This window comes from Acinonyx jubatus, chromosome B1, assembly GCF_027475565.1.
Source record: "Acinonyx jubatus isolate Ajub_Pintada_27869175 chromosome B1, VMU_Ajub_asm_v1.0, whole genome shotgun sequence".
In the NCBI taxonomy this organism is placed as follows: Eukaryota; Metazoa; Chordata; class Mammalia; order Carnivora; family Felidae; genus Acinonyx; species Acinonyx jubatus.
In genome coordinates, this window is record NC_069382.1 from 199,840,180 (window position 1) to 199,854,881 (window position 14,702).

General features: G+C 43.7%; 1 protein-coding gene across 3 annotated transcripts in view; it reads left to right on the forward strand.

Annotated features, from left to right (window-relative positions):
• Nucleotides 1-14,702, forward strand: part of TNIP2 (TNFAIP3 interacting protein 2) — a 34,807-nt gene that overhangs the window by 14,231 nt on the left and 5,874 nt on the right. The window contains exon 1 of one of the 3 annotated variants that reach the window (XM_015076605.3): nucleotides 10,249-10,884. The exons of the other annotated variants lie outside the window; for them this stretch is intronic. Within the exon in view, the coding sequence (XP_014932091.1) occupies nucleotides 10,768-10,884 (117 nt within the window). The 5' untranslated portion in view covers nucleotides 10,249-10,767. Of the gene's footprint in view, nucleotides 1-10,248; nucleotides 10,885-14,702 lie in introns of those variants that run through there. 3 annotated transcript variants of the gene reach the window in all.

Below are 14,702 nucleotides of genomic sequence, written 5' to 3' on the forward strand. Positions count from 1 at the left end.
TAAAATAACAATGCCTAGCTCATAGGACAATTTATGTATTTATTCATTAGTCATTAGACAGTTGTTGAATGCCTACTGTATGCCAGATGTTTTGACTGGCCCTGGGAATGCAGAAAGGATCAAGAAAGGCAGATTCCTATTGTTATGAAACACATACTAGTTGAGAAAACAGATACCATAGAAATAATAGCCTTTGTGGAAAATACACAAAATGGATGTATAGTACATTGTTTTATGTTATGAGGAGCACATGATCTAACATATATAAAGAGCATAGCATAATCTGCACACAGGTGGTACTCAGAAGATGTGAATGTCATCTACCATTGCCAGTTAGGTGTTTATTGAGCATCTTCTGCATAGGAGTGGAATGTGTATGAGCAGGCACTATGGGTTATGTTTTTCCATTTTTCCCAGTATTGATTATATTTACATTCATTTTACAAGCATGTGTATGTGTCAGGGTTGTACAAGGCTCTGGATCAGTGTTAATCCAGTATAATTAGAGTGAAGAGTTTAGAGAATAATACAGGAAGTGGCTGTAAAGTTAAATTGGAGCAGACTGAGACTGCCTTTACTACCTTATAAAGGTGTTAATTAATTGCATTCTTTTACACGCTAGGCTAGGGAAATGCAAAGATGATTGAGGTTGAAGCTTGCACTTCAAATTGTGGAATCACATAAATGTGATTCACATTATGTGCACATAAATGATCACTTTTTTTTCTTCCTTACTAATTTGGATGCTTTTTCTCTATTTTTCTTGCCTGATTGTTACTGCTAGGACTTCCAGTACTGTGTTGAATAAAAGTAGTGAGAGTGGGCATCTTTGTTTTGTTCCTGATCTCAGAGGAAAAACTCTGTTTTTCACCCATTGATATGATGTTAGCTGTGGGTTTTTCTTTTTTTTTTTTTTTTTTAATTTTTTTTCCAACGTTTTTTATTTATTTTTGGGACAGAGAGAGACAGAGCATGAACAGGGGAGGGGCAGAGAGAGAGGGAGACACAGAATCGGAAACAGGCTCCAGGCTCTGAGCCATCAGCCCAGAGCCCGATGCGGGGCTCGAACTCACGGACCTCGAGATCGTGACCTGGCTGAAGTCGGACGCTTAACCGACCGCGCCACTCAGGCGCCCCTAGCTGTGGGTTTTTCATATATGGTCTTTACTATGTTGAGGTGTGTTCTCTTTATACCTACTTTGTTGAGTTTTTAATGAATGGATGTTGTATTTTGTCAAATGCTTTTTTGGCATCTATCGTTATGATCTTATGTTTTTTATCCTTTCTTTTGTTAATGTGATGTATCATGTTGATTGATTTGAGAATATTGAACCACCCTTGGATCCCTGCAATAAATCCCATTTGATGATGGTGAAAGATTTTTTTAATGTATTGTTGCATTCAGTTTGGTAATATTTTGTTAAGTTTTGCATCTATGTTCATCAGAGATACTGGCCTGTAGTTTAAAAAAAATTTTTTTTTAATGTTTATTTATTGTTGAGACAGAGAGAGAGACAGAGCATGAACAGGGGAGGGTCAGAGAGAGGGAGACACAGAATCCGAAGCAGGCTTCAGGCTCTGAGCTATCAGCACAGAGCCTGACGTGGGGCTTGAACCCACGGACCGTGAGATCATGACCTGAGCCAAGGTCGGATGCTCAACCCACTGAGCCACCCAGGCGCCCCCTGGCCTCTAGTTTTATTTTGTAGTGTCTTTATCTGGTTTCGGTATCTGGGTAATGCTGGACTCATAGAATGAATTTGGAAGCTGTCCTTCCTCTTCTATTTTTTGGAATAGTTTGAGAAGGATAGGTACTAACTCTTCTTTAAATGTTTGGTAGAATTCACCTATGAAGCCATCTGATCCTGGACTTTAGTTTGTTGGGCGTTTTTTGATTACTGATTCAATTTCATTGCTAGTAATTGGCCTGTTCAAATTTTGTATTTCTTCTTGATTTAGCTTTGGCATGTTTTATATTCTTAGGAATATATCCATTCCTTCAAGTTTGTCCAATTTGTTGGCATATAATTTTTCAGAATACTTAATCCTTTGTATTTCTGTGGTGTCAGTTATTTCTCCCCTATCGTTTCTGATTTTATTTAAATTCTCTCTTTTCCTCTCTTTTTGAGGAGTCTGGCTAAAGATTTATCAATTTTGTTGATCTTTTCAAAGAACCAGCTTCTGGTTTCATTGATCTGTTTTATTGGTTTTAGTCTCTATTTCATTTATTTCTGCTCTAATCTTTATTATTTCTGGAAAGTTGAGATTTTTTCCCCCCTGAACTTCAGGGTTCTTTCCCTGTGTTGTCCCCTGAGAGGCTTTTATTGATGGGGACAACCTGCCATCAGACCAGATATCTGCTCCCAGTCTGTTAGGGTTGCAGTGTCCCTGAACCACAGGGCTCTCTTTTTGTGCTGCCCTGCATGAAGTTTTGTTTGTGGGTAGGGCCAGCAGTCAGATCAGATGTCTGCCCCAGCCTACTGTTCAGGGGCTGCAGTTGACCTGGTCAACTGTGGTTATCTTCCCTTCTCCCAGGGCAGGAGTCACTTTGGAGTAGTGTTGGCCACTGTCAGGGCTGCTTGCTCAATGAGACATCAGATGCCTTGGAGGGACTCTTGCTGAGCGAGGCAGTTAAGATGGGGTGGATCCACAGGAGAATGTGGGGGCAAGAGCATGGCCGTAGTGTTAGCAAGCTAGGTAGCAAGTGTTCATCTTGGCTCCCACAGGTGTCTGGGTATCTAGGTTGTCAGGGAGGGGAAGAGAAATGGTGGCCACTAGCTCTTTTCTTCTTGGACAAGTCTCCTAACGATCCCTGCTCGCCCTTCCAGTGCGTGCTCAGATTAGTAAATAAATCCTTCCCATATACCCCAGGCACTTTTCAAACCGCTGCTTCTAGGTGGAATTGTTTGTTACGCTGTCTCTCTAAGGGCAGGGACTCAGTGTTCTTAGTGATAATCCCCACTGATTGCCCCTTCTGTTTGTGGTTAGTCCTGCAGGTTAGTTTGGTTACCAGATGGGTTCTGCCCTTCTATCATTTTTTTCTGGACAATTAACTGTGGAGAGTTTGGTTTGTTTCCTGCGTTAATTACCCTGATGTATAAATAATCACTTCCTGAAGCAAGTTATGAAATGGATGGAGGAATGTGTAGTGGGAAAATACTGAACTCAGAGTTAAGTATAGAGGTAAGCCAACTTAAGTTTCCAGTACAATGACTAATACCAGTACACTGGTGTTATAGCGTCAACTGCTTTTTTTTCCCCTTCAGATATAATTGACATATAACATTATGTTAGTTTCATGTGTACAGCATAATGATTTGATATTTGTATATACTGAGAAGTGATCACTACAATAAAACTAGTTAACATCCATTCACCAGTATTTGTATGTTTAACCATCTTTACATTCCAGTAAAAATATTCCACTTGTGGTGTATAATGCTTTTAGTTTGCTGCCTACTTCAGTTTGCTAGTGTTCTGTTGAGGATTTTTGCATTTGTTCATTGTTCACAAGGGATATTGGTCTCTAGTGTTCCTGTAGTGTCTCTGTCTGGCTTTGGTATCTGGATAATGCTGGCCTCATAGGACGAATTGGGAAGTATTCCCTCATTTTTTGGAAAAAACTTAAGAAGAATTGGTATTCTTTAAATGTTTGGTGGAATTCACCTGTGAAGCTATCAGTTCCAGGGCTTTTCTTTGTTGGGAGGTTTTTGGTTTTTTTTAAATGTTTATTTATTTTTGAGAGGAAGAGAGGGAGAGAACAAGTTGGGGAGGGGCAGAGAGAGAGGGAGACAGAGGATCCAAAGCAGTCTCCAAGCTGACAGCAAAGAGCCCAATGCAGGGCTTGAACTCACCAACCATGAGAGCATGACCTGAGCCAAAGTCTCGACCCTTAACCAACGGAGCCACCCAGTTGCCTCGGGAGATTTTTTATTATTGATTCAATCTCCTTACTACTTAGAAGTCTATTCAGTTTTTCTATTTCTCCATGATTTAGCCTTGGTAAGTTTTGTGTTTCTAGGAATTTGTTCCTTTCATCTAGGTTATCCAGTTTGTCAGTGACAGTTGTTTATACTACTCTGTTACAATGGTAATGTCTCCACTTTTCATTTCTGATTTTGTTAATTTGTCTTCTTTTTTCCTTAGTCTGCCTAGCAAAAGGTTTGTCAATTTTGTTGACTTTAAAAAAAAAAATCAAGTACTGGCTTTATTGATTTTTCTCTGTTCTTTTCTGTTCTCTATTTCATTTTTATCTATTCTGTCTTTATGGTTTTTGTCCTTCTGCTAGCTTTGGGTGTAGTTTGTTCTTGTTTTTCTAGTTTCTTAAGTTATAAAATTAAAGGTTGTTGACAGGAAATCTTTCTTGTTTGTAAAGGCAAATGTTTATAGCTTGTTTATAAGTTTATAGCTTGTTAAGATTTTCCCTTTAACACTGCTTTCGCTGGATCCCGTAAGTTTTGGTGTATTTTGTTTTCATTTTAATTTTCTCTTAAGTATTTTCTAATTTTCTTGTGATTTCTTCTTTGATTAATTGGTTTAAGAATGTGTTGCTTAATTTCCACAATTTGGTGTATTTTCCAGATTTACTTCTGTTGTTGACTTCTAATTTCATCCTTTAATGGTTGGAGAAGACACTTTATATGATATCTGTATTTTAAAATCTACTGAGACTTGGGGTGCCTCGGTGGCTCAGTCTGTTAAGTGTCTGACTCTTGATTTTGGCTCAGGTCATGATCTCACACTTTGTGGGTTCGAGCCCCGCATCAGGCTCCATGTGACGGTATGAGCCTGCTTAGGATTCTCTGTCTTCCTTGCTCTCTGCCCCTGCCCCGCTCACACTGTCTGTCTGTCACACACTCTCTCTCTCCCCTGAAATAAATAAACTTAAAAAAATCTACTGAGACTTAATATGTGGTCTAACATATCCTGGAAAATGTCAAAAATCAGTTGTATGCAGTTGTTGCTGGGTGGGCGTTTACACCTCTGTTACTGTGGTTTAAGGCCTTTTTCTTACTTATCTTTAGTCTGGTTGTTTAACCACTACTGAGAGTCAAATATTGACGTCTCTATTATTATAGAACTATTTCTGTCTTCAGTTCTGTCAGTTTTTGCTTCATATAGCCTGTTGTTAGATGCACAAATGCTTGTAATTGTTCTATCTTCTTGCTATATTAAACCTTTTGTTAATGTATAATGTTTTTCCTTGTCTTTTGTAACCTTTTTTGAATTAAAGTATTTTGTCTGATGGGCTCCTGGGTGGCTCCGTCGGTTAAGTGCTGACTTCGGCTCAGGTCATGATCTCACAGTTCATGAGTTCGAGCCCCGCGTCAGGCTCTGTGCTGCTTCGGATTCTGTGTCTCCCTGTCTCTCTGCCCCTCCCCTGCTCATGCTCTGTCTCTCACAAATAAACAAACATTAAAGTATTTTGTTTGATACTGGTATAGGCACCCCTACCTCTCCTTTGGTTACTATTTCCATGAGTATGTTTTTCCATCCTTTTTATTTTCAATCTATTTATGTCTTTGGATCTCAAGTGAGTCTTTTGTAGAAAACTAATAGTTGGATCTTGTGTTTTATCCATTAATATTTAAGCTAATTACTGATGAGGATGAACTACTTCTGTTATTTTGCTACTTGTTTTCTAGATGACTTAAAGCATTTTTCCCTCATTTTCTGCATTACTGTCTTATTTTGTTGATTCAAATTTTTGTAGTGAAATTTTTTTTATTCAAATTTTTTTAATTCAATATTTTTTAATTCAAATTTTTGTAGTGAAACATTTAAACTGCTTTCCCATTTTCTCTTGTGTATATTCTACAGCTTTTGTGTGAGTGTGTGTGTGTGGTTACCATGGGAATTATGTTTAATATTCTAAAGTCATACTACTTTAAGTTGAATGTTAACTTCAGTAATACAAATTCTGCTCCTTTATGGTTCTGTCCCCACCCCTTTCAGTTGCTGATGTCACAAAATTACATCTTTTTAAAAAAAATTTTTTTTTTTAATGTTTATTCACTTTTGAGAGAGAGAGAGTGAACAGGGGAGGAGCAGAGAGAGAGGGATACAGAATCAGAAGTAGGCTCCAGGCTCTGAGTTGTCAGCACAGAGCCCGACGCGGGGCTCAAACTCACAAGCCGTGAGATCATGACCTGAGCTGAAGTTGGATGCTTAACTGACTGAGCCACCCAGGCGCCCCACAAAATTACATCCTTATACATCATGTGCCCCTAAACATAAACTACTCTTTTAAGTTCACTAGTTTCTTGGGGCGCCTGGGTGGCTCAGTCGGTTAAGCGGCCGACTTCGGCTCAGGTCATGATCTCGTGGTCCGTGAGTTCGAGCCCCGTGTTGGGCTCTGTGCTGACAGCTCAGAGCCTGGAGCCTGTTTCAGATTCTGTGTCTCCCTCTCGCTGCCCCTCCCCTGTTCATGCTCTGTCTCACTCTGTCTCAAAAATAAATAAAAAACGTTAATAAAAAAAAATTAAAAAAAAATAAATTCATCAGTTTCTTAAAATTATGTAGAAAACATGTGGAGTTGTAAACTAAAGTTACAATAATACTTTTAGACTAGTAACTTTTATTTATTAAAAAAAATTTTTTTTAATGTTTATTCATTTTTGAGACCGAGACAGAGCATGAATGGGGGAAGGTCAGAGAGAGAGGGAGACACAGAATCTGAAACAGACTCCAGGCTCTGAGCTGTCAGCACAGAGCCCGACGCGGGGCTTGAACTCACGGACCGCGAGATCATGACCTGAGCTGAAGTCGGACGCCCAAATGACTGAGCCACCCAGGCGCCCCTAGAGTAGTAACTTTTAAAAAGGACATTAGTCTCTTAAATTGTGTAGAAAAGTGGAATTACAAACTATTATTGCAATAATACTAGATTTTGTAGTTGCCTATGTATTTACATTTTTATTTTTTCATACAGGTTTGAGTTACTGTCTAGCGTCCTTTAATTTCACCCTAAAGGACTCCCTTGAGCATTTTGCTGGGCAAGTCTAGTAACAAATGCCCTCAGCTTTTGTTTATCTGGGAATGTTGTAGTTTAACCTTCACTCGTTTTTAAGTGCGGTTTTGCTGGGTATAGGATTCTTGGTTGACAGTTTTTCTTTTTTTTTTAAAAGGGAACTTTATATAGCTATTTAGAAAAAAAAATTAATGTTTATTTTTGAGAGAGAGCATGAGCGGGAGAGGGACAGAGAGAGAGAGAGAGAGAGAGGGAGACACAGAATTGGAAGCAGGCTCCAGGCTCTGAGCTGTCAGCACAGCTGACACAGCTGAACTGTGAGATCATGAGCTGAGCCAAGTTGGACACTTAACTGACTGAGCCACCCAGGTGCCCCCAATACTTTTTCCCTTTTAGCATTTGAATATATAGGCTCACTGCTTTTTGACTGATGAATAATCTAATGATTATCTTACTGAGTATGTGATGAGTTGCCTCTCTCTTGTGGCTTTCAAGATTCTTTATCTTTGGCTTCAGAAGTCTGATCATAATGTGTTTTGGTGTAAGTCTTTTTGAGTTCATCATACTTTGAGTTTACTGAGCTACATGGATGTTTATATTCATGTCTTTCATCAGATTTGGAAGTTTTCAGGCATTATTTCTTCAAATATTCTTTCTCTTTCTCTCTCTCCTCCTTTCAAGACGCCCACAGTGTATGTGCTGGTCTGCTTGATGGTGTCTCACAGGTCCCAAAGGCTGTTCAATCTTTTTTTCTTTCTTTCTGTCAGCCTTGGTAATTTCCATTGTCTTATCTTCAGCTTTGCTGACACATCTGCCTGTTCAAATCTGCCTTTGAAACTCTCTAGCGAGTTTTTCATTTCAGTTATTGTACTTTTCAGCTCCAGAATTTCGTTTTGGTTTCTTAAGGTTTTTAAAATCTAATCATATTTCCATTTTGTTCCTACAGTGCTTTCTTGACTTTTTCTGTATCTTTTCTTTCTCTGACATTTTAAGATGGTTGTTTTAAAGTCTTTGTTTAGAAGATCTGCCATCAGATCTTTAAAAGGGATGTCTGTTGATTGATTTTTTTTCAGATGGGCCATATTTTCTTTGTATGCCTTGTGATGTTTTTCTATGCCTTGTATTTTGTTAAGAACTGGGCATTTGGATCTAATAATGTTTTATGTCTGGAAATTAGATTCTCCCCCTTCCTCAAGGTTTTGTGTTTTTTTTTTTTTTTCTTTGATTCTTGTAGGTTGTCTCTGTGCCAGGGATCAGCCTGAGGGGTAACTTCAGGTTTGCTCGGGTCTCTTCTGAGCCTGTGCTGTTCCCTGGTCAAATGTGGGCACTTTCAGGGTGCCTGGGTGGCTCAGTCGATTGAGTGTCCGACTTTGGCTCAGGTCATGCTCTCACGGTTTGTAGGTTCGAGCCCTGCATTGGCTATGTGCTGACAGCTGGGAGTCTGGAGTCTGCTTTGGATTCTGTGTCTCCCAATCTCCCCACCCCTCCCTCACTCGCTGTCTCTCCCAAAAATAAACATTAAAAAAAATTTTAATGTAGGCACTTTCTAATTTTCTCTTTATATGTAGTTGCCTTCGAAAGTGTCTTTATTTTGTGTTTGTGCATGTGTATATGTATTTTTATGTATGTATGTAAATAGGCAGCCATGAAAGTCCTTGTCTTTGGTGTCTGGTTCCCTAAGCGGGGGTGGGGGGGGGAACAGAAAAATGCAGAGTGGGGGGAGAGCTGTATCCCTTTAAATCTCCCTCAAGTCACTTCAGATGGAGGGGAGGGTCTTTGCAACAGTGGGGGAGGTGCAGCAACCATGGCTGCCTTTCTGTGTTTGCACCTCTCTGATGGGAAGGAGCAAGCTATCAGAGCACACATTCCAATGTTTACAGGACAGGGTGTTTTTGCCTACCCTGGCTCCTGCAAGACTATTGCAAGCCGCTTCAGAAACACTTGCAGGTGGCTGGGTGTAGGGAATGGGCTAAGAGCTGAAATTGGTTGAAATTAACCTCAGTTGACTGTCCAAGTCTTCCTCCAGAAGTTGGAATCCTTCAATAGACTCCAGGTTTCCAAAACAGTTACAGTCGATGGGTTCTGCCGCACAGCCATTTTTTGGTGGGGAGGTAGGTTCCCGGTGCTTCCTGCTTCACCATCTTCTCAGAACCCTGCAGATGACGTTAGGTTTTGCCCTTATCTTTTTGCCTTGCTCCCCCACTACACTCTTCCAGAGAAGAACCCTGTTGCTCTCTTATCACTGCTTCTCAGGATACATGCTTGACACTTGTGGTAAAGCCTCAGTTAACTGGCCTTTCCTGAAATTCCTGTTTGCCCTTGCTCTCACTGAGGGATGCTCAGGAAAGAGAGGGAGGCAGAGACTGTACTGGGTTGGACAGTGTCCCCTCCCCAATTCATTTCTATCTGGAACCTGTGAATGGGGCCTTCTTTGGAAAAAGGGTCTTTGCAAGATGTCATAAATGAAAAAGGATGGCATACTGGATTCCGGTGGATTGGTGATTGGTTGCCCGTGTAAGTCGGCCATGTGTAGATGGAGGCAGAGATTGGAGTGATGCATCTACAAGCCCAGAACCACTGGCAGCCACCAGAAGCTGGAAGAGACAAGGAAGGATTCTTCTTGCCCTGGAAGGAGCATGGCCCTGCTGATACCTGGATTTTGGACTTTGAGCATCCAGGATTGTGAGAGAGTGAATTTCTGTTCTAGGTCATCTAGTTTGTGGACTTTGTTAGGGGAGCCTGGGCAGACAAATACAGGGACGAGGGCCAGGAGGCCATGCCTCTTAAGGTTAACTCACAAGACTATGGAATTCTTCACACTTTTGTGTCCTGAGTATGGAGCCATGGAACTGTGGGTCCCAGCAAAAGGCTCTCTTGGGGGACATCAGCCCACTTGCTGACTCATGTGCATCGTGTGTGTGTGAAGCTGGGCTTCTGTGACAAGTCTGGCTTTCTGACAACAGTGGTCTATGAGAACAGTCATAGATTCAACAAGGGCACTTGGTCGGATCAGCCAGGACGTCTCTCTCCAACTTCAGAACGAGTGACATGTGCCGAAGTCCTGGGGTCCCTCCAGCATGTGAGGACACGTCAGGCCACTCTTTGGGGGGTTCCTGACATGTTTTGCACCCCCCCCCCCCCCCGCCCAGTGGTTTTGCTTTTGTTTCTCTAGCTCTGGAAGGTTCCCAGCTGTGAGGGAAGATGCCAGCCCCGAGTAGGGTACTGTTGTCACCCACAAGCCTCCATGTGAGCTAGGTAATGTCTTTTTAGTATATATTTTGTAATTATTTTTGAGAGACAGAGAGTGAGTGGGGGAAGGGCGGAGAGAGAGGGAGATACAGAATCCAAAAGCAGGCTCCAGGAGTGCCATCAGCACAGAGCCCAACGTGGGGCTTGAACTCATGTACCAGGATCACCACCTGAGCTGAAGTTGGACGCTCAACTGACTGAGCCACCCAGGCGCCCCAAGCTAGGTTATTTCTAAACTGATGTTTGAAAGCTGGTTTTTAAGACCGTAATAAGGCTGGTGCGTCCTTCAGAACTAACTGTAGTTGGCCCCGGGTCTGGTTGTTACATGGCTGTCTTGTGGCGGGTTGAGAACAGGCCAGGTCCTGATCCTTGTGTCGTCCAGTCTTGTTCCCAGACATTTACTGGCATCCACATGGGGCTGGGCCTGGAGCCCGGGGCTGGAGTGTGGAGCCAGAGCCCCCTGAGCTGGAGGACATGCTGCCGTGCTGTCTATAGAGATGCACGTGTCCACAGTGTCTCCCGCTGACCAGTGAGGAAGGACCCTGGGAATGCAGGTCTTGCCTGAGGTGTTCCGGCCCCAAGAGGACGCAGGGAGGCTGTACTGCATGGAGGCACCAAGGCTACAGTGGCTTCTTCACCTGGTCACTCCAGTGGCTGCCAACCCTGTGAGCCTCGGTTTACCCATCTGTAGAATGGGAAAGATGGGAGAAGCTGTCTTGTAGGATGTACGGAGATTGCACAGTTGGCACCAAGGCTGTGGTGAGCAGTAGCAGCTCCTGCTGTCACTGTGGTTACTTGTTAAATTCATGACTCCCCCGGGACTAGCCCTTAGCGGTATGTTCACAGGATTCCTGTCTGTATTCATATTACATATATTCGTAGGTACGTTGATCTCTGTATCACGCATAGATATGTATTTACCCTGAATAAACTTCAGTATTAGATACAGAGCAGGATAGAGACATTTATTTCTCTGTCATGCTGATTTGAATAACTTTGAAATTAAAAAAAAAAATTTTTTTTTAATGTTTATTTTTGAGAGAGAGAGCAAGGTAGGGGGCAGAGAGAGAGGGAGACAGAGGACCCAAGGCAGGCTCCTCGCTGAGAATGGAGACCCCGACGTGGGGCTTGAACTCACAAACCACGAGATTATGACCTGAGCTGAAGTCGGATGCTCAACCACCCAGGCGCCCCAGAATAACTGAAATTTCAGGGTAGACCTCTTTAAGCACTGTGTACTCCATATACAAGTTTGAGCTTCTGTTGAGGGTAACAAGGTCTAAGATCAGGGAGAATGGCAAAAAAAAGGTCACTGCGCCTGCAAAGCTCATTCAGTTGAGCGGCCAACTCTTGATTTCCACTCAGGTCATGATCTCTCAGTTTGTGACTTTGAGCCTCATGTCAGGCTCTGCACAGTGTGGAGCCTGCTTGGGATTCTTTCTCTCCCTTTCTGCCCCTCCCCGCTCTCCGCTCTCCGTCTCTCTGTCAAAAATAAACATTAAATAGAAAAGTCACTGCCCTCAGGCACTTCCCTTCCAACAGTAGCAACAAAGCAACACCGAAGCTGTGATGTAGGTAGAGGGAAACCAAAGCCGGGCAAGGGGTGAGCAGTGGCCGGCCAGGAGTCTGGACACTTCAGAGGGAGAGGTGGTCGTGAGACGCTCTTGCTGTACCGTCTAAACAGTAAGAACATGGGACAAGGCCCCTGCTCAGCTTGAAATGCCTTTAAAAAGTGGTCAATTTTTAAAATAAATTCCAGGCTAATAAACAGGCCTAGTTTTGTGTTTTTAGGCTCAGTGTCACAGGAATGATCAGCACTGGGAACCTGAGCTCACGCTGGGATTTGGCCTTTTCCCTGTTTATAGGATTTTATGTTGAGGCCATATGGTTGGTTCTCAGCTGTGTAAATACCCATTGTGGTGTATCAGGTAGTGGCCACATCCAGGCCAAGCCACTTGGCACACAGCTGGCAGCCCCCAGCTCGTGGATATAGCCCCTCCAGGTCCCACTGCTCCAGCCTGGTGCTGAATGGTCGTGTGCTGGGAGGAGGTAGCAATGCCGACTGGCCAACTTTCAGGGAAAGGCCTCTTCCTCCTTCAGTCCAGAAAGGCCTGGACTCCACTCACGGTGAGGTCATAAAGTGGAAAAATGAAAGGAATGGCCTCACCAGGCTGGATGGCATCTACGGAGGGGGAGGGAATGTGGGCACTGGACACCTGTGGTGACAATCCGTTTTGGGTTCATCACCAGTGTGGTTTCTTATACTCTGTCAGGCCTATTGTCCTCATCCTGTCACCTCTTCTGCACTGGGTATTGGACATGTCCCACTTGCTAGGGTCTGACCTCCTCACTTCATCTCTTCCAGCCTCTCTTTTTGGGCCTGTCTTGGATTATGGGTCTAGAACAGTCTCTTCCTCTAGGTCTTTGTTAAGAGAGCCGAATTGACCATCCTACCAGGAATTATTCTTTCTTCTCTTGCTGTCAACTTCTCGAGTGAAGTTCAAGGAAAGTGGGAAAGCAAGGACCCTTAACTCCCTGAGAGGGCGAGAATTCCAGAATGTTTTCTGGGTCACCTGGTTAGAGTGATGGAGGCACATGGTGGACTTCTCCTGCGGAGGCCACCCCAGGTGCACAGGGTGTTGGGTGGAGGAGCCCTTGCCTCATGGGCTCAGGCACGGGCCCAGGAACAGGGTGGGGCCCTGTGTTGGGCTGTGTTCCCCAGTTTTACCAGGTACTTCTTAATCCAGTCTTGAAACGGTCCCAGCTGTATGACTTCTGAGCATGTTTCCTGTGGATGTATTTGCACCAGAGGGTAAGGAAGTGGTTCATGTCCATCAATTGGAAGTGTGTCCTGCAAATCTGGAATCTACTTTGGAATGAGGTGTTCTTTAGGAGGGAGACAGCGGTGAAAAGTGTGCTGGTGTAGGATCCATTTGTGTATGAAGACTGGTGTGGTAGATGCCTAAACACATTCTGGAAAGACCTGTGCCCACATGGTGGATAGGAGCTGCCTCTGGAAAGTGACGCTTGGGGTGGAGGGGTTGGTGGCAAAAGAGGAATTAGGTTTCGTTGAATTTGTTACAACCATGCATATTTTTTGTTTTTGTTTCAAGCACGTAAGAGAATAATACTTCAGGGGTCCTTTAGTAATGTGGCCCAGCATTTCGTTCTGCTGTGCTGAGAAGGTTCCAGGGTCCCCGTGTGTCTCCCCCTCACACTCACATTGGCGGGGGGGGGGGGGGCGGTGAGGGTGAGGGATGGGTGGTGGGGGTGAGCTCGCTCCTCCGCGGGAGGCCAGTCCTTCCTGCCCACACCCTCCCGGGGAAGCCCAGACCTGACCTGCGTCTCCCAAGGCTGGTGCTCCATCTCTGGGTCACATTCGCGCACCCAGTGTCACCTCAAAGATTTGCAGGCGCTGCAGTTCTTTGATTGAGACAGGAAGGTACAAAATTAAGGCCAGGTATAGAGCAGACTGTAATTTTAAGGACTTTCTTTTAAAGAAGTAATCAGCGGTGGGTGGATTAGGTCCCAGAGCTCTGTCACGAAGTCCCATAGCTGGGAGCCTAGAACAAGAGGAATTTAATTGTCTGCCCTTCTGCCCTGGAAGCCTGAGGAAGGTGTTGGCAGGGCCAAATTCCCTTGGAGGCTCCAGAGTGGGTGTGTCTTTGCCTCTTTCAGCTTCTGGTGGCTCCTGTAGCCCTTGGTGCCCCTTGGCCTGTAGACGCAGCTCTCTGGTCTCTCATCACACCACCTCCTTCCTTGTGTCTGTGTCCATATTTCCTTCTTCGTATAGGGACAGCAGTCACTGGATCGGGGTCTGTTCTAATCCTCTTAACCAGTCACGTCTGTGAGGGCCCTACTTCTAAGTCAAGTCGAATTCCAAGTACCAGGAGTGAGGATGTACCTTCTAGGCACTGACCCGCTGCAGCTTCTGTCCGTCCCATAAAGGAGTCTTTGCAGTTGCCACACTTCGTAATTTGCTGATGTACCATCTAAAATTACGAACTTGTTTGTGAAAATAAAAATAGAATTATTGGGGCGCCTGGGTGGCTCAGTCGGTTGAGCATCCAACTTTGGCTCAGGTCATGATCTCGTGGCCCGTGGGTTCCAGCCCCACGTTGGGCTCTGTGCTGACAGCTTGGAGCCTGGAGCCTGTTTCGGATTCTGTGTCTCCCTCTTTCTCTCTCCTCCCCAGCTCATGCTGTCTCTCTTCTCAAAAAAAGTAAATAAACGTAAAAATAAATAAATAAATAAATAAATAAATAAATAAATAAAAATAGAATTATTAAAAATAAGTAAACATTAAAATTTTTTTCTATTTTTTTAATGTTTACTTTTAAGAGAGAGAGTGTGTGTGTGTGAGCAGGGGAGGGACAGAGAGAGGAGACACAGAATCTGAAGCAGGCTCCAGGCTCTAAGCTGTCAGCACAGAGCCCAACGCAGGGCTCAAACCCACGAGCTGTGAGATCATGACCTGAGCCAA